The sequence below is a fragment of the Melospiza georgiana genome, chromosome 1 (genome assembly GCF_028018845.1).
Source record: "Melospiza georgiana isolate bMelGeo1 chromosome 1, bMelGeo1.pri, whole genome shotgun sequence".
In the NCBI taxonomy this organism is placed as follows: domain Eukaryota; kingdom Metazoa; phylum Chordata; class Aves; order Passeriformes; family Passerellidae; genus Melospiza; species Melospiza georgiana.
In genome coordinates this window covers 84,914,104-84,933,352 of record NC_080430.1, presented here as the reverse complement: position 1 = coordinate 84,933,352, position 19,249 = coordinate 84,914,104, and the positions used below count along the sequence as shown (strand labels likewise).

Below are 19,249 nucleotides of genomic sequence, written 5' to 3'. Positions count from 1 at the left end.
GTTAAACACTGCTTTAAAGTATTATTTAATAGCAGATAAAGGGACAAATGCCTCAGCAGACCCTGGGTGAGGCTATAATAAAGCATTCTTGGACAATGGTTTGAAGTGCTTGAAGCCCAGATATCTCAGGAGCTCTTAGCTACCCATTCTCAACAAGTCCAGAAAAACTGCAAGTTTTTTAGGAGCCTGTAGGAGCCACAGAACAGGAATCCATTGTACTGCTTAGGACAAAATCTGCCTCTAACACCTCCACTGAATGCATCTCTTGCTGCTAACAGCACCCAATCAGGAGGAGGATCTTCAAGACAGTCAGGATATGCAGTTTAACTCTTTCATTCCTATGAACATTTTATTTTTCAACTTAATCATTAGACTTTTTAATTTTCAACCTGGAACAGAATTTTTCCTTTGTGATTCTACAAGGTTTTCTATGTATTTAAAGATTCAATTTTTTGTGGGTGCATTCAAGGAACAGAATGCCAACATAATTCTGTGGGCGGTGTAAGATGATACTGATTTGGACTTCTTGCTGGGGAGGAAATTTGACTGTGATGCAATTGGAAATTAATTTCAAATGTGCCTCACATGTATATCACCATTTCAGTGATATACAGTTTTAACACATTCTATGTTTTATCCCCTAGGTTAAGTTCTTCTAAATTTCCTTGCAGCATTCTGAGTACCAGAGCTAATCTAAACTCCTACACTCAGTAAATGAACACTTATAGTCTTCAGGTTACAGGTTTTAAGTGATTTCAAATAATTTCATCACTTGACAATGCGCATGGCCAGCACAAAACATTGTGGCAGAAATTATGGGTAAATACAATAAGCACAAAAAATTCCCAGGGTTACTCTTACTGTTCCAGAGGAAAGCATAGTAGTAGTATATAGTCACAGAAATAGAGGGCTACAAGGGGCCTATAGCTATCATTAGGTTATCAGACAGTGGCTTTATAGACAATAAACATAATAGGCATGCCTAAAATACAACTCTAGAAAGTACTTGTGCAGCTTTCATAATTAGTAAGAGACACGGGCCTTTAATGCTCCAGTTGGACTGGGGAGGATTTAAGCACTAAGCAAACAAAAAATTCTGCATCATTATCCAAATATGAGATGTGTGTATATATCTGAGCTCTACATAAGACTGGCAAAAAGTAATGATGGAAAGTAATTTGACAATTCAGCCAATTAGCATTATTATTCCAAAGGATCAAAGGTGCACTGAATCCCATTTAACTGAATTGCTTTCAGATGATTTCTCTCATTACCATTTAGTGGTATCACAATAACAAGCTAACAATAAAGGCAGTCACACTGCCACAGAAGCAGAAGAACAAATCATCTATAAGTAGTTATGATGGTCTGAAATGCCTTTTTAATGCTGCACTTTTCGCAAACAGAGCTTGCGGCAAGCGGAGCATCACTGACACCCAGTGGCTGCTTGACTGAGCTGATCAATTTTCACCAAATGCATCCCCAGCTCTTCAACAGAAACTCACAGCAGAGAGAACCTGTTAGGCAGCTGGCATTTCTCATTATTTTGACCGATCACTGGGATCACAGGAAAAAGCAATGGTAACACACAGCCTTTCCCGCAGAAAACTTACTCAAAAGTCAACACCTCAAAGTGAAAGTAAAGAAATACAGTGGTAAGATAATGTAAAAACAGTGAGGAACAGACAAAGGAATTTAAAAAAATATACACATAAGACAACTCCATACCACAAGGAGCAGAGGTGGTAAGATACAAAATGATATCTCTAGAAACCCTCATCTTTTCTACAATACCAAGACAGCAAAGCTCTAATTCTGCATCAGCACAAGAGGGTAAAACATTGCTGAAAGTAATGAAGCAGTGGCATTTAGACCAGAGGAATAGCACAACTGTAAATTGATCTCTTAATGCATCACAATATTACTTTAAAGTCCTAAAACTCCTAAAGTATTTCATGTGGAAATATAAGATTCCACACAAACAAAATGGCTTGTTTTGCTTCAGCTGGCACACCATGCTGTAGATTAACCCACTAATTTGACACCTCTTTTTGATCTTTTACCTCTGAATGAGAGACACTGGCTTCCAAAAGGGTATTGATAGTTTCTTCAGAAATATTGACAGAAGAACCAATATCCAGCCTCAGCCGAGTAATATTCTGCACAAAATCTTTGACTTTCACATCTGGAAGAGAAAGAAAATAGTACCAACAGCACCAAATTTATTAATTAGATTTCCTACAGATTGTATCCTTTCAATTCAATTCACTGTGCGTGACAAAATTGCCTTATGTCAATAGTAGTAGTGTAGTAATAAATAGTATCCCTTTGAAGTTGGAAAAACAAAGAAACAGTTATTGTCCTACAAAATTACACTTATAGCAAAAGTGAAGAAAACTGGAACCCACCATTCACAAAATTAAAATTGTTGAGGAAAGCTGCCGCTGGGTTCTCTGACAATTGTAGCTCCAAATTTTCAGTCACCCTGGAATGATAGCCTTAATGTCACAAGGTATCAGAACCAAGTCATTGGCATTTTGATGTATAAAGACAAACACGAACAGTGAAACAGGACTAAAAGAGGCAATAGGGTCCCACTGTGCTCTTTGTGCACACACTGTGCACACAGTCAGCACCTCTACAGACGCTCTCATGCAGTATTTACACGGTGCAGTGGCCATCATATTTCATGCCTAAATGAGGCTGCATATGTAGAGATACACATGTGCAACTCATATATATACATATGTAGAGATAGATTCCCATAATGACTAAGGGCCCTAGCAAACAGCAGCTTACAGAAAAGGGCAGGTCGAGCAATATCTCACTTCCATGTTTCTCACTGAACACACAATTTTAAAACCTAGAGATACAAATCACTGCAGTTCAGGATGAAAAGAAATCTATCTAACTATAATTTAAATAATAAAGTGTATGCACACATTAAATATGGTTTTCTCTTCAAAATTGGATATGAGCCCATGGTGTTTAGGAACAGCCTCTAAGCTCAAGTTCTTTGGTATTATTACTGTAATTCACAGACACCATTCAAGCCTGTTTTGAAAACAATCCAGTGGTCAAACCAGTATAGCAACAATTATAACAATGTCTACTTCTAGCTGATTGCAAATTTGAAACACTCTGTAGTAGCAGCTTTACTTAAAATCTAATGGCTTTCCCCATGCAAATAACAATCAGAAGTTGTTTGGACTTCAATCCCATCAGTTTACAATCACTGTACTGTGTTTCTAACTCTTTGAACTGCTGAACTGATTTGCATGCTTAATATTTCACAAAAAGATAATCAGCTTTCGAGAAGAAAAGCCACATTAAAAGAGCTATAAATAAAAAAAATTTGGTATCAAAATTTTGACCCAACTTGAGTCAGAGGAAATTGAAAATTTTCTTAGTTGTGATCCAAAGCATTCAGCTGGTGGAGCAGCAAGATCTTCTGCAAGTTCTTTGCAAAAACATGGAAGGGTTTTTAGGAATATTCAGTTTTTCTAAATTACTTAAATAATTTCTGTATTTTATCCACTGAATTTGAAGTTAAATGAATAAAGCTTAAAAAGTATCGCTCCTGTAATCACTTAGTTTAGAACACAGACATATGCACAGAATAACGTCACTAACGATGAGGAACCATGGGGCACCAAAATGTGAAAGGCTTTACATTTGCAGTCGTCTCTGGACATTCCCCAACATTAGCTGGCATTCACAGCTGTCACTGCTGGTATTCTGCAAGGCTCCCACAAAGCCCTCCAAATCATTGGAAAGTTTTTGGTTTATATATGCCATACTCTCACAATCTCCCTTGTTGAAAGTGGTCAAGTATCTTCCAGCATCCTGCAGAACACAGTGATCACATGGTTAGTAAATTCATGAAATTGTGTTACAGCTAGAAGTGGCAGCTCTCAGCAACTAGATGATTTGTAGCTTCAAATGAGAATTTGGGTAAGATAATATTCTCATAGTCATTGTATGATTAACTGAAACTGGAATAAATGTTTTCAAGAAGCAAGGAATTTTCAAATATCTGAGTTTTGGAAACAATCAGATTGGGAATTTGAACTAGCCTGTCAAGGATAGTCATCCACTAATAGAAATGCCAGCCTTGTAAAATTTGTTTCAAAATTAAATGAGCTGTTCTTTTTCCTTTTTTAATTTTAGTCTGATCATTTTATCTTTTTCCAAAAAACTGGTTTTGAACATCTGTTTTGATTCAACAAACCAAAATATCTGGATCCTCATATCCAAAGTTTTTCATGTATTATGCTCTGCATAGTATGCACTTCTATGTTTTCTCATGAATACTTACAATGTTAATTTTGCAAAGCTTTTAATATTCACAGTAGTAGGTAATAGAAGGGTGGTGACTACACAACGCATTTGGCCTGCAAAAGTCTGCTTTGAGTGATGCTACTTGTCACTTGTTTAACACATTGCTGTTCATATCAGAAAAATGTCCAGGTAGACACAGCAGAAGAGCTATTTAATAAAGAGAAGACAGATTCTATACTAAAAAGCATGACTTTAGTATTTTTATCTGTGTACAGCACATTTGCCTGTGTACACACGTGTGCTCTCCAAAGGCCTGCTTCCAGCTCTGGATGAGCCTCTATATGACAAATATTACTCTCACCTGCTAGCAATTTCATGTTAAAGAAAAACAGACTGAACCCAACTGGTAATCATAACTGTTATTTTAGCCTTCATTATTCTGGCTAAGAAGTCTATTTATTCTTACTTTAATTTGACAAATGTTCCTGTGAAGATTTTAAAGTATAAATGTACTATAACTCATTAAATTAGCAGAATGATGGAATTTAAAGAAATTAAAAATGGACTGCTGTTTGACGTTGATTGAGAATCCAACTATCCTAGTTATAGGATTTCTAATAATTTAAAGTCATAATTTCAGCTTGTAAAGCTCACCAATGCTTATTTAAGGAATTTCTTCTGGGTATCTCTATCAGAATTATCAGAGCTATACCTGTTTAAACCTCAGGTTTGTATAGCCACTGTGGGGACTTGTCATTCAGACAGTGGGGAAAAAGGAAACTTTCATTAGTTTCTGAAGTTTAATGCATGCTGTAAAGTACACTTGTAAGTGAGGGAATCATTCAGACCTGATAGTGATCTTGAACCACAGCAATCCCTTCCAAGACAGCGAAGAACAAGTGACTCATTAATCCGTCTTTACACTTTGTAATGGCACAGAAAATGCTGCTAAAGACAACGGGTTCTTCTGTAAGAGAAAATGTCCAGATTTAATCAGATAAAAAACCAACTTGAAATCAAATTTAAAGTTGGCCAACAAGTAAGGGAGAGAAAATTTGTTAAAAGGAAGAAACATTTGATGTGCTAAGGCACAGAGAAATATTTCTAACTAAATGTATGTATCATTTCAGAGGACAAGAAAGGCTAGTTTGATTCAATTTCAGTTACTCTTCTCCATTACATTTTTATGATCAGTAATGAGAGCATCCCTACCTGCTACAGAACCAGAGAAGACCATTTCCTTTTTGCTCTTCATGAGCAAGAGGTCATGACTGTGAGAAGCTGAGTATATTAACCACGTCTACCTTTTCCCCGGGCAGGCTCCCCTGATGCTATTTCCCTCTAGGAACACCTGGGTGTTAGTAACTTTCAAACCCAAACTACAAGGGGAGGAAAACAGCATTACACAGGTATTTTCCATATCTTGGGATAATGAACCCATATAGGGGGACAGTATTGTCTCCCTGGTCATCCATGGAGACTGTTTCTACCCAAGCTTGAAGCCACCATATCCTTGGAAAAAGCCTCCTTCCTGCTGTCTGCAGTGGGTTTATACATGGGATAGTGGTGAAGGAATTTGACTTCACTGCTGCATTTTCATTCAGTATCAAGGCAATTTTTAGAACTATGGTTTTTTTTTTCCTTAAGTTTGTTTCTTAAGTCAAGTAGGAAGAATAATAAACATTAAACACTGCTTCTAAAACAAGCAAACCTTGATCTTGCTCATAGAAGCAACACAATACTGTTCCTCAAATCAAACCAAATCAAGCAGTTTTCATTTTTTCTCATTAGGTTTCATAATATTTTCTGTAACAAATGAAACATTATGAAACATTCCCATAAACAGAGGATTGAATTGACAATGACAGAAATTTAGTCCCCTAATCTCAGTTCTCTCAATAAAAAGACTGCTCATCAGAGGTCAAGCACAGAACACAGGTACCTGGCTACACAATGGCAGTATCACTTATCCTAGCTCAACAGCACTACTGTTTTACTCTTTGGAACTACATCCCTCACAGGAGAGTGGAGAAGACAATCAAAACTGGGTTGTAATCACATCTTACACTCTTTTGGAAATTAATTTGGCATAAGACATTACAGATTTCATCCTTTGCCCTAGAAGGGCAGGTTAATGTCTCCTAATTGCTCTTTACAAACAATTTGGGGCATAGGTGGCTAAAATATGAGCTCTGAAAAGGACTGGCTTTTGTTTCCCAAAGAAATAATATGAATTTATACTCAGGTCAATATCTATATTGAAAGGTTTTAGCCTTTCTTAAATTCTTAAATTTAAACAACTTGGGAGCATACACATAAGGAATAAAACAAAGTAACACATTAAAATTTGAAAAATTTGTTGAGGGTGAAGTTTTTCAGCTACAGGTAGCCAATTCACTGGTGTGACAAGGCCAGAAGTGAGAAAGGCTACTTCCTTTGAATACTTGCCCCATTTTTCCTTACTATCAAATACACATTGCCCTGTGGCAAGTCTGGCTCATTAAAAAATACTCTGTGACCTGACTAAGCTCACTAGCTGAGGAGGAGCAGCAAGGTCTCCTGCTTTCCCTGGGATTTTAAGTCTACATGAACACTCCAGAAAAGAATATTTCCTTTGTGTGATCAGTATCAGATTTCTTCGTGTGCCTCTGTTGGTTTAATTTCCAGGCATCAGTATGCTTGCTGTGCTTGGCATCGCCCAAATTACCTTATTTGTACAAAAGTTTGCTTAGAGTAAAGCCTTAACTTAACAACACTAACGCATGGGTCCCAGAGTCACTACTGTGGTAACCAACCTGAAAAGATTTTGAGAATATTCAAAATGGTAAATTGCAATTTCTGCAATAGTACGACACTCTCAGGGTATAAACGTTCCTGAAGAATGTTGCAGATTTTAGATGCTCTGTAGAAATATCAATAAGAAAACATTATTTTCATTCCAAGGGCACTATAGAAAAATTTCAAGGGACAATGCACAAATACAGTCTTCAATGAACCACACGAAGATTTCAGTATTAACAGTTATTACATTTGTTTGAACAATTTCAAAATCAGAATATAATACTTCCATGTTAAAAAACATACCCTAGGAGTGCTAGAAAACACCTTCCCAAGATAAGTAAAATCATAATGGCTTCAGAAGTACTGAGAGGCCACAGAATATATTCACTTGATGGTAAAGAGCAGATAACCAGCATGTAGGGAAAATAAACCACTTTTCTAGTACTTGCTTTTGATATTTTTCAACAGATTAGGTTAATAATTGGCCCTGATGGACAATGGTTTAATGTATTTACATAAAATTAATCATAAAGCTCAAAATGCCAGATCACAGCATCAACTTTACAATGCCATTTTTCAGCTGGTTTATGTCAGTAGGACCAGTAGCCCCACCAGCAAGACACCCTAGAGCTGTTTGGAGCAACCAACTTGTGTCTCATTCAATTTTGTTTAAATGCAGCAACTCCAGACCAGCAGCCTTTTTATAAAGTAAATCTGAAGCTGTTTCCTCTGCTTCTGAATTACATCTGATCTGTGCAATCAGGCAAATATGATTGTGGGCTCAAGATTCCTTCAGACACTGCATTTATTAAACTGAACAACTTAACTCAATAGCCATAAGACATCAACAAATTTAAGTTAAAGAAACTTTGTATAGCTGTATTTGGATATAGAAAAAAAACTCCACTCACACCACAAAGAATTAGGCCCAATCATTCCTTAACATTTAGTTCCAAAGGCAAAAATGGCTGTTGCCTGCCAATTAGTGGGGGCTCAGTATTCAGGCTTGCAAGGATTTTAAAACACAAGTATCTTCAAATAATTGTTTCTATAATAGCTCCAAAGAAACCAATTCAAGTATCAACACATATGAATAAACACATATTGCAAACATAAACTAAACACAATAATCTAGTCCATACAATGTGTTCTGATACCAAATACAGCTGGTCTGAACAACATAAGTTGGAACAAATCTGAAATGAAACACTAATTAACTTAATAAAAGTTTTGATTGAGCTGTTCATAAACAGAGAGCACTTCTGTCATTGTCAGCACACTTTCCAAAATGACTACACGTAAAACACTTACCTCAGTTCTGCCATTACATCCTTATGTAAATTCATTAGTAAGAGTTTTATTTTATTCCTGTCATATTCTGCAGTGGACTGAAATATTACTTGCAAAATCTCTTCCATGATCTCCAGAGTTCTGCTTTGGGACAGAGTAGAAGTGTCTCTATACGGTGCATTATAAAAAAATGAATCAATGAAGTCAACTTTATGAAGCTCCGTATTGTTTGCACGCAAAGCTTCTTCTACAACATCAAGATCAGCAATTATGTGAAGGAGGCTGTTTAGCAAGACTGAAAAAGCAGGGTGAGTATTATTCAATTTCTGTCTGCTAAAATGACTGTCCCCAAATAACATACCAGTATAGTCCTTCTTAGACTTATTTTGGAATAGCTCCAGAAAGGCAATAATATTTTTGACAGCCAGCAGTAGGTCATTTGATGAACTTTCATTAGTTATAAGGAAAATTAGAGCATGCATCATTTTAGAATAATTTTTATCATTACACTCACATAGAATGATATTCACAAGGTCTTGTAGATCTTCAAAATTTCTTGATATGGCATCTACAGATGATGTCTTAAACTGCTCTAGTAAGACATCAGGAGCCATTGAAGAGGACTGTCCAGTGGCCAACTTTAGTAATTGAAACCTTTGATCTATCACCACAAGGAAGTGTCTAACACTAAAATTCACCAATAAATTTTCTACGCTTGTAACTACAGGAAACAAGAAGTTCTCAAAGTTGTCAGTTAGATTGATGTTCCCACTTAAAGATGATATTTTCATAAGCATTGCATGTGTCTGGTTTCCAACAGATGACAGCGTCATTAAAGGCTGAATTGCAGAAAGAAAAGAAAGAACAGCTTCAGTATTTAGAAGTCTGGAAACTTCACTGGTCATATTCTTAACATTAGTAAGAACACTCTTAAGCGATGTTCTTGACTCTCTGTTCCAGCTTAGGCCATCATAAAGATTATCCAGCTGTTCAAGAAGTCTTTTGGCCATCTCCATTTCTGACACTGAAATGCTGCCCAGAGTTTCTACGATTTGTAAAGCCATTTGGCTCTTTGGTGTGGAGGAACAATTGATTGCATGTGTATTATTCACCTGCAGTGGCACAGCATAAAGGGATAGCTCATTCCAAAAATCTAGCAGCTCTTTGAGAACTGAGCTATTTATATGATGGAGCTCAGAAAACTTCAAAATTATTGAGTTCCATTCCTTAATCTGATGAAAAAAGCAAGTCAGATTACGAGTGATATCCATCTGAATGTCCTCCATAGAACAAGCAAAACTGTCATCCAAAGTGATGAGTTTAAGCTCCTTAATGACTTCAATGACAGCATTGTAATGCAAAGTAGAATTGGTGTGCAGCATGTCACAGGGTTTAAGAGTGGCATCATTCTGAGGTGTTGCTGTTGTGAGAGTCCAGCAGAATGCTGCAGAAAAACAACCAAAGGCCTCTTCAGGTTTATCAGAGATGTCTGCCAACATCTCCAGCAACGTTAGAAGATCTTCTACTTGGTTAGAGAACTCCTCATCAGTAAACATTGGCATTTTTTCTTCCTGAGTTAGTATGAAAGCATATATTTCAGCTAGTGCTTCTGTAACATTTCCATGAGCCAATCTTTCTGTAAGGCTGATGACATCAAAGAGGAGGTTGAACACATCTTCTGTATTGTAGAGCTCATCGTGTTCAAAAAACTGTGTTATTTGGCGTACACCAGTCAGGTTCCAGTAACATGATATGTTCTCAAATGCATCCCACCAGTCTGTTAAGGTACCTAACCCAGAGTTCTCAAGGTTAAAAGGTTTGATATTTTTAAAGAAACTTTCTAGGTTCTCCTGGACCTGTTTGAATCTACTTATCAAAAACTCAACATCCATGTTTCTCATGATTTGCACCATGGCAACCATATGATTTAGAAGCTCCTTTTCGTCTCTTAATGGAATGTCGACAAAAGTAGGAGACTTGAATAGTTCAAGTGCCTTCCTTACCATTTCAATATTCACACCTGCTGTTTCTATCAGTTTCTGAGGAAATGTCTTGTGTTCATTTTGCAAGTTTGAGTCAAGTTTTCTAATCATATATTGAAAGAACTCCATCAGCAAACTGATATTTTTCCCATATAAGAAAGGTTCAATCTCATTGTCCAAATGAGAGGAGCTGTTTTTTTGGAAGTCAAAAGTTTTATTTTTCAGAAGACTTTGGATTTCTGACAAGAGTTCCACTGATATAAGAGAAATGTGGTGAAAAGGATTAAGGAGCATTCTTGAAGTTCTGTTGAAACCACGGGTCGACTGACTAAAATGGGTCTCATTTGACATATACAATGAGCTCCCAACTAAATCACTGATAACGGTTTGTATTTGCTCTCCAGAATTATTTAAAAGTTTAAAAATAAATTCAAGCACATTTATGTCATGTTTGACATAAAGTTCGGGGAGAATAAATTTCAAAGTTTTTGCTATGATATTGAAATAAACACTTGCACAAACCACATCAGAACCACCTAAGGAACATTCAGGGAGTGTCAAATTAAAAACCAAATTAATGAACTCCATCACATTCATTAGCTTAGCATCTGTCTCAGCATTTCCCAGAGACTGAAGAAGAAATAAAATATGTTTTGCACTTTCAAGGTGAGAAGGTGACTTGTTTTTTTCAGTGGGATTACTTAATCCATATATCCACGTGTTACAATCCTCTGCTTCATCCATCGTACTGTGAAAGTTTAGAAAGGAGTTAAGATGAGATGAAAAATTTGTTTGCAAGTTGCTTATGTCTTTCAGACTATTATCCAAAATTAATTTGGTAATATTCTGGAAAATGCTGATACAAGCCATATATTTGTCTCGAGGTACACTTTTTAAAAAAGCAGATGTGTCATTTATCTCAGTGAGAATAATTTCAAGTTCCTCTTGGGAGAGCTTAAGAATAGTAGAAAGGGAATTTTCAATGGAAAATACACCAGCACCCTTATCTTCTCCCGCAGATGCTCCTGAGATGAAAGCATCAAGCCAAGAATTCACAAACTCTTCATTAACAATCTTCAGTATAGATTTCTGCATTTTAGTTATCACAGCTCCTATTGTCTCTAAAACACTTTCTAAACTGCCATCTTTAAGCAAGTTTGTGACTTCAAATGCATTGTTAATTACTCTTTGAAAATTAACAAGGAAAGTCTCAAAATCTTTCAAGTCATTTAAATTGCCATGTTCCTGAAAAGCAGCTTTTAAAAGCTTCATTGCTGCTCCTGTAGCTTCAACAATAGCCATAGCTGTATTATTGCACAGTTCATCTTGAGTTACATTTAAAAGGTTTTCAGAGAGATATGCCAAATCATCTCTTAGGCAGACAAAAAAGGTTGAATTCAAACTTAAGATTTCTGATGCTTCTTCAAAAATCTCTGTCCATGCCTGAAGCCATGCAAAAGTGCAGTGCAAAGCAGAAGGCACACTTACCTCATCTCCCCAGTTTGTTACATCAGACAGGATACTGTCCAATGGAAGCAGAATTAAGTCATAAACCTCTACTGAATACTCTTCTGAACTTACGTTTGCTAGATAGAAATCAATGCACCCATTATTTCCCAAGCATTCTGGAGGAAGATCAAAAAACTCTTCCAAATAACATAAGAGAGCTGTTTGGAACTCGTCATCTATAAATAAAGTTTTAAGGCTGCTCAGAATGTCATAAACAACTTGTATATCTTTTTTTCCATTCTGTGCAAGAAACTGTGCTTGAAACTCTGTATAGTTGTAAATTAATAGTAATTTTTCACAGAGAGACTTACTGGTGAGATTCCAGAGCAGATCAAAAGTTTCAAACAGAAAATCAAAAACTAGTTCCTTATTTTGCAAATCATGCCATACTTGAGAAGCTGACATACTTTTTGAAGCCTCATAAAGAAGTTTTAACAGAGTGTTATTGCTCTTAATATTTAAAACCAGATCATCATTCTGGTACAGAGAGAAAATTTTTGGAACAAGTGAGGCCACAATAGTACTGTTTAATTTTTGGATATTTTTGAGGAAATCATGCACAATTTCTCCTAATTCTTGTACCTTATACATAAAATTTGGATTGGAGAGCAATAAAGAAGAAGTATTACTCACTCCAGGAATTGTGCTAAATGAGACATTGGCACGATCACCAGACAATGATCCAACTTCATAGAGGTTTCTTTGGAATTGTTCACTAAAATGTTTTAAATCGTCCAAAGCAGTAATATTTAACTCTGGCCAATCACTCAGGATCTTTTTGAGCAACACCATACTTCTGTTATAGATTTTATTTTCTGTAATGAAAGATAAAATTCTAGATAGGATCTCAATTACCTCTCCCTCTTCTACTTGACTCAAGAGAGAAAGCCTAGAATCTAGTTCATGGAATACGATTTCCACTATACGCCAGAAAAGTTCTGCCCTCTTTTTTGTCCAGATGCTCTGAAGAGGTTGGAAATTTTTTTGTAGGTCATTATGGAGTTCAGAAACCGCAAGTGAGAAATTGGTGGCAGATTCATCCCTCTCAGCAAAATTTTTTATCCATATAATTGCATTATTCAAGGCATTTTCAATTAGAGACTTATTTGAAGAAACTGCAAAATCAAACATTATCATTCTTTCTAGGACTTCTACAAGGTGAAAAAGATGATCCATTTTGTTTTCACCAGAAATCTTCAAGTTTTCTTCTGTCTTCAAAAACTCTTTGAAAGATGTCAAAATCCTGAAAAATTAATCAATCGTAAGTTTTTTTTTCTTGTTAGTTACCTAGCAGGCAGCCAAGAATTTTTAACTATATATTATTTAAATTTTAGAATCTAGGTTTATTTACTTAATTCAAGGAAATTACAAATATAATTTGAATAGCAGTCACAAATTAATCACCACAAAATCTGAATTAGCAAAACTTGACAATTGTTTTGGGTTTCAAAAAGTGTGAAAAAAAATCTCTACTGGAAAGTCACAACCTCATTCAAATCAAAACCTGAATGTAGACAGCAGTGAAAAAATTGTGCATTTATCAGTACTTATAATCAAACTTGCAAACCACAAGGAGTCCAACACCTTTGAGTACATCACATTTTGAGCTGCTGAAAAGAACAAAGATTTCATGTTCCACAGACTAATTATTTTACAGAAAGGAATGTATCAATAAAATAGATCAAAACATCTAATTTTCCATGAATTGTAAAGAATTTTTTGTTTTCTCATAATTATTGAAACTTAAAGCATTCCAGTTGACTGCCTGGTAGCTGAACACTGCTATTTTAATATCTACAAAAAACATGAAATCACAGTGAAAATTGGAATGCACCCACTGGTGTTTCTATTGTGTCGGTATTACTTATCAAAAGAAAAAACAACTACTAGCTCTGTAAGATTTGTCAAGAGGAGGTGCATGGAAAAAGAGTCTTTGAATGTAGAGGCCTCAAGCTTAAAATATCTTCTGCTTAAAAATATTTGCCTTCTCTCCAGACTCTGTAATCAACAGAGGTAGAGCACAAAAACATTGTGCACTGCAAACAAAAGAATAAAACTGCTAAAAAAATACTTTGTTGTTGCTTACAACTGCAGCAGCACAGCAGTTTCCTTTTCTAAATTAGAACCAAATTTCAAAACATCCTGCTAAATTTTTAAACAATTTGACTGCAATCTCTCTCTTACTAGTTGATAATGGAATCACTCTCTTACTAGCTGACAAGAAATTACAAGTAATGAGAAACTGAGGCCAATATTATATCTCCTGGAAGTGATGCAAGTCATCCAGTGTGCCATTAGAAAGAGGGAATTATCAGTTCCTGTGCTCTGCCATAGTCCTTTCTTGAGCCTCTTCCAACTCTGACAAACATTAACTCCCTTTATGTACAGCTTAACTCCTCTGTAGAACCTTCCAGAGCAGGAATATTTGAACAGCTTGACAAAACATATCATTCTTAATAAGTCCAGGGCTTACAGCCAAATCTTCACATAAAGTGTTTACATTTGCATTAAGTCATGAACCAAACAGAGAACTTGAAATTGTAATGAAAGCTCAAAAACATCAAAAGAAATCACAGACTCAGAGCGCCCTAGATGAGACTGCAAATTTCATATGTACAACTAATTCTACGTGTTTAAAATTCTGTTTTCCATAGGCTGTAGCTGTTGATGAAGGCATCTGTCACAAGATCTCCTGCACAACTGAGCTGACCTCTACAACAAAAATTCTAAATATTTCACATGCACTGGACTTGCTATACATGAGAAATATCAGTGAGTCACACCAACTACTTGTGGGAATTCAACTTTGTTTGCAGAACAAGATAACGGATTCATGTCCTTGTTCAAAATGCCAATTATCCACAGCTGCTGATTCCTATGAGTCCTGATCATGTAGTAGTCATGTCCTCTGCTGAACCTGTAGGAAGCTATATTCTGAAGCATGAACTTAATTTCTTTTCTAGAATATATAAGCATCAGCAAAATTATTTGACTGTATACAAGGTTTTGAACTACAGAATAAAAAGAAAATCGCAAAACAGACAAAACCAGAAATCAATTAAATGCAAAGTAAGACCAATATTCAGGTTGATCTAATTTTGTAAGACAAGTTTCAGAAAGAAAAGTATAACTTACCAATGAGATGGAACATATTCTTCTGAAAAATAGGCATTTGCTTTCTCATCCCATTGCTGGATCAGGGTATTTATCTCTGAAAAAAGTTTCCTGTCTTCCCTGTCATCTAAAAATTGAGACATTAAATTAGCCACGATTCTTCTAAGTTCCAAAAGGAAATTTTGAGAGAGACTGCTGCTGTCGAGCCATTGCTCAAGTACCTAGTGGATTGAATGCAAAACAGAACATCTCATTAATCAAAGCTTTCTTACTTAGGCAGTATACAGAATTTACATGTCGTTAAAAATTCACACAATCAACAATGATATCAAAATTTCTCCCTTACAACCTGTCTAGACTCTGAAATTACTGACGTGGCAAAGGTTGATTTTCAATACAGTTTTGACTGACATGCAAGTTGGCAATGTAACAGACTACAGCACACAGACAGCTGACATTCTGTGTGGTGCTGACCTTGCCTGCAGACCCAGGAAAGGAAAAAAGATGGACTGAGGCTGAAATCAACCAAAACCTGACCTCCACAGCTGATTACTCAGGCTTCTTTTACCAAACTTCTGCCTGCATTGCCAATATGATGGAAGAGAGCAGCCTTAACATTTTTGGAGCCCCACAACACAGAGATGATGAAGCCTGTATGCTCCCAATGTAAAGTCCAGAAATAAGCATTAAAAGGCCTGGCCAAAGCTACTGACTGCTCTCCTTTTCTTCACCATTACCTTTCTTTTAAATGTCAAGTGAATATAACTGATTTACTCCAAGAGATATACTGAGATATTCTGTTCACCAAGATAACTCACAGTGGCCAGAAGCTTACATATTTCTGGTTCCCATAATAAGAGCATCAACTCATGCTAAGAGTTTTTAAATCATGACTGAAATTATTACTGGATTTTCCTACACAGAGATTAGTGCATTCGTTTTGGCAGTCACATTGAATTATTACCTCCTACCTCATACTTCATCATATAGCAGGGAAACCTCAAAGATCACATTTTTGAGGAAATACACAGGAAGATCTACATTTTTTTCTTTGCAAACATCTCCAGACCAGCTTGATACATTACTCTTCTTTTTTAATGGATAAAAATATGATGTTTCAGTACAAAAACAAATACCGATGTTAAGGTAGCTAGGTGCTTTTCTTAGGAAACATCAGATATTTAATTCTTTTGTCCATGCAACTACACATATGTCATTACAGAGAATGCATGGCAAGCTATTCTGACAGATGAGAATTTTAAGATGCTCTACTGGAGGTTTACTTTTATCTTGCTTCAGCCACCATTGCCAGAGACAATGAGGGGAAAAAATTAATTAGACACCTCCACTAGACACCAGTGGAGGTGTCTAGTCAATTTTCAGTTTTGTTCAACATTCAATCTCAGGTGGAACAGTAAACAGTTCTCCTTTGACAGGTCTCTGCATTGTAGCATATCTCATCACATTCCCTATTACATTTAAAATCTGAATCTCCATTAATGAGAAAATCTGATTAAGTGGGCACATGATGATATATTATACTTCCACTATAATGATTCTTTATAAGGATTATTTCATTTTATTAGCAAGAAAGTTCATTGAAACAATTTTATAGAGAACTTAGATTTTTTTTTAACTGAGTTACTGCTGACAACCTACATGCTAAAATTAGGAATTCAAACTATTAACTTATTAAAGTTACCCGTGCATAGAGTTTGAACTTGCTGACAGCATGAACAAGATACAGTTTGGTCTCATGCTGTGCAGAATTACAGCCCTCTCCATTATTCTCCTTGTTTGCTTCATCTTCTTGGACAAGAGCCAGAGCAGAGCACACAAACTGCTCCAGTGTCTCTCCTGTGGGAATCTGGCAAGGACACAAGAAATTGATGAGTATTTCAAGAGCGTTGCTGAATGTTAGCTCTCCTATCAACTTACTTATCTAATGAAAATAAGAATAACACTTAGCCTTTTCAGCAAGAACAAAGCCCATCTAACCCAGCCTCTCATTCCCAGGCACATACTTCAAAGTACTCCACTAGCAGGCTGCTGTATAAAATACCAGTGGCCCCATTAGGGTGCTCATACAGCATGAGAATGATGAGACTTGTATATGCAAGGAATTTTCACCTTGTAGCGACACTAGTATTGCTACTTCTACAGTTATTTGCAGGCTGGTACTGAACTAATTTGACTATGATACAGCACCCTTATAGTAGAATAACTATATTGAAACAACTTCACAAGTATAAAAATTACTGATATAAAAAGCACTTAGTACAATGATGTATCTCAACCAGTGATTACATGCAGCAGAGCAGTTTTAAATTGAGGTTGGTGGGTTTCGAGAGAGTGGCCAAGACAACAGAATTTTTTCTTCATAGACTAATTTTTAAAATCTGTGATGAATGATTTAATATTCCCAAGCCAATAAATTGATATGAATACTTAAATATTCCCAAGCCTATAATTATTAAAGCTTACAGAAATAATGCCATACATTTTAATTCTGGTACTGTCTTTCTGAGATGCTTTGCATTCTTGCTCCTTTCAACATTGACTAGAGAATTCATAAAAAGTTTTGCTGGTGTTTTGACACCAAACAAAAAGGGGTGTTAGATACAGAATTGAAGTGCTCCAAACAAATATTATCCAGGCTTCCATATTTGCTTTCATAGTTTTTGATGGTCTTCAAAGTTCTAATACAAGCACAAAACATTGAGATACTAGTTTAAGTAGTTACCAAGTGAGTAGCCTGGGATTTCACAGTCAGCCACAGTTATCAAGCTGCAGTTGAATGCAGTTCATTTGGCCAAACAGGGCATCACTGATATTTCATTAAAAGGCCATTCAAAAGTCAAGGGTTTTTTTAATAATGTATCCATTTGTTTAAATCCGCTATTTTTACAATGAGCTCTTCTGGAGTATAACTCTAAACTGTACTGCTCTACAAAGAACAAACAGATTTCACATAAATACCAACATGTTCTATTAAAGAAACTGTGGACTTAAGCACAAATTCAAAAGTTGTTTCCAGTTTTCTGCAGCCAAACCAGACCACCACAACAGACAATTTTGGTGTAGAGGATAGGCTGCCCTATCTGAAGAAAGAGATTTTCTTCTAGATGCGATGCATCACAGGCTATTTGATTAAGAACCACTAAGACAACTCAGTCTAGTACATTCATATCAAGATTGCACAGCTGAGAAGAAAGGACTCTTGGTCTCCCTTAATTTACACACAGAAGAGACCGCCATTCTTTGTCCAGCAAATGAGATGACAAGTGCTGCCAGACAAGCTAATCCTGTCAGACTCAAATCAAGGATTTGGGTTTAAAAGCTTAGTGAAGCAATCCTCAAAAGTCTCTACTTGACTGGTTAATAAACACAGGACTCTGCCATACACAGTTGTTACTTCAGAGAAGCATTCATTAGTGTATAAAACTGGACCTATCAATATCTTCATGTGCACAGATTTCAGCTAAAGCTAGTCTTTTATTTGATGGGAATGAAGCTAGGATATTTAACAACCTTGTAGCTGCTGCACAAAACTAAGATTCCGTAACACAGGAAAATACATTCAGGGTACAAAAAAAGAAATATTGAAGAGTTAGACACTGAAATTTTCAACTGATTTACCTCTGTTAATTGTGCTGTATAACTTAGCAGCTTCTCAACATGAGGGCCATCAAAACCAAACCTGGATTCAAGTTCTGTTTTCACAGCAAGCGGATTCCACAAAACATCCCCAAAAGAAAGATTGTATTGAAAACCTGAAAGAAAGGAAATCTTTTGTTTATGTAATTCACTCTTTTTGTTCATGTTGTTTCTTGGTGGTTCTCACTTGTTGTGATCCAAGTACCATGTTCCCAGCTTTTTTGAGGACAGCAGGATGCGTGCACTGGAACACAAATTTACCTAGGATAAAACCCATGAATGCACTAGTGGTAAGGTCAGTCAGTGTGATGGCATTTCAGCAGCTGATATGCTGATGGTGGGATGCCCCTGCATAGCAATTGCCAGCAAACTCAGCAGGGTGACATTCTGAACTGCACAGAGGCATGCAAGGGGTGTGTATTGACTGGATGTGAACCACTAGTGAGAGTGAGAGCAATGGGAAAATACCAGAAATTCCAGAGAAATCAAGTTCATCTTTTGTACAAGGGATCCAGCACATGAGCTTTGTCCTACATCAGCCTTCACTTTTGCAGGTGAAGTGGGATTTAGACTGCATATTACTCTTAGGCTGACTTCCACACCAAGCGGACAGCTGCACCTACACATTGTGTGCT

The 19,249-nt window shown here is 36.4% G+C and overlaps 1 protein-coding gene across 1 annotated transcript in view; it reads right to left on the bottom strand.

The window, feature by feature from the left end:
• Positions 1-19,249, bottom strand: part of ABCA13 (ATP binding cassette subfamily A member 13) — a 169,025-nt gene that overhangs the window by 129,468 nt on the left and 20,308 nt on the right. Inside the window, exons 8-16 of the mRNA XM_058032791.1 lie at positions 18,597-18,730; positions 16,660-16,824; positions 14,979-15,178; positions 8,374-13,086; positions 7,077-7,183; positions 5,130-5,248; positions 3,674-3,846; positions 2,409-2,485; positions 2,064-2,185 (exon numbers count right to left, since the gene is read on the bottom strand). Of these exons, the coding sequence (XP_057888774.1) occupies positions 2,064-2,185; positions 2,409-2,485; positions 3,674-3,846; positions 5,130-5,248; positions 7,077-7,183; positions 8,374-13,086; positions 14,979-15,178; positions 16,660-16,824; positions 18,597-18,730 (5,810 nt within the window). The remainder of the gene's footprint in view (positions 1-2,063; positions 2,186-2,408; positions 2,486-3,673; positions 3,847-5,129; positions 5,249-7,076; positions 7,184-8,373; positions 13,087-14,978; positions 15,179-16,659; positions 16,825-18,596; positions 18,731-19,249) is intronic.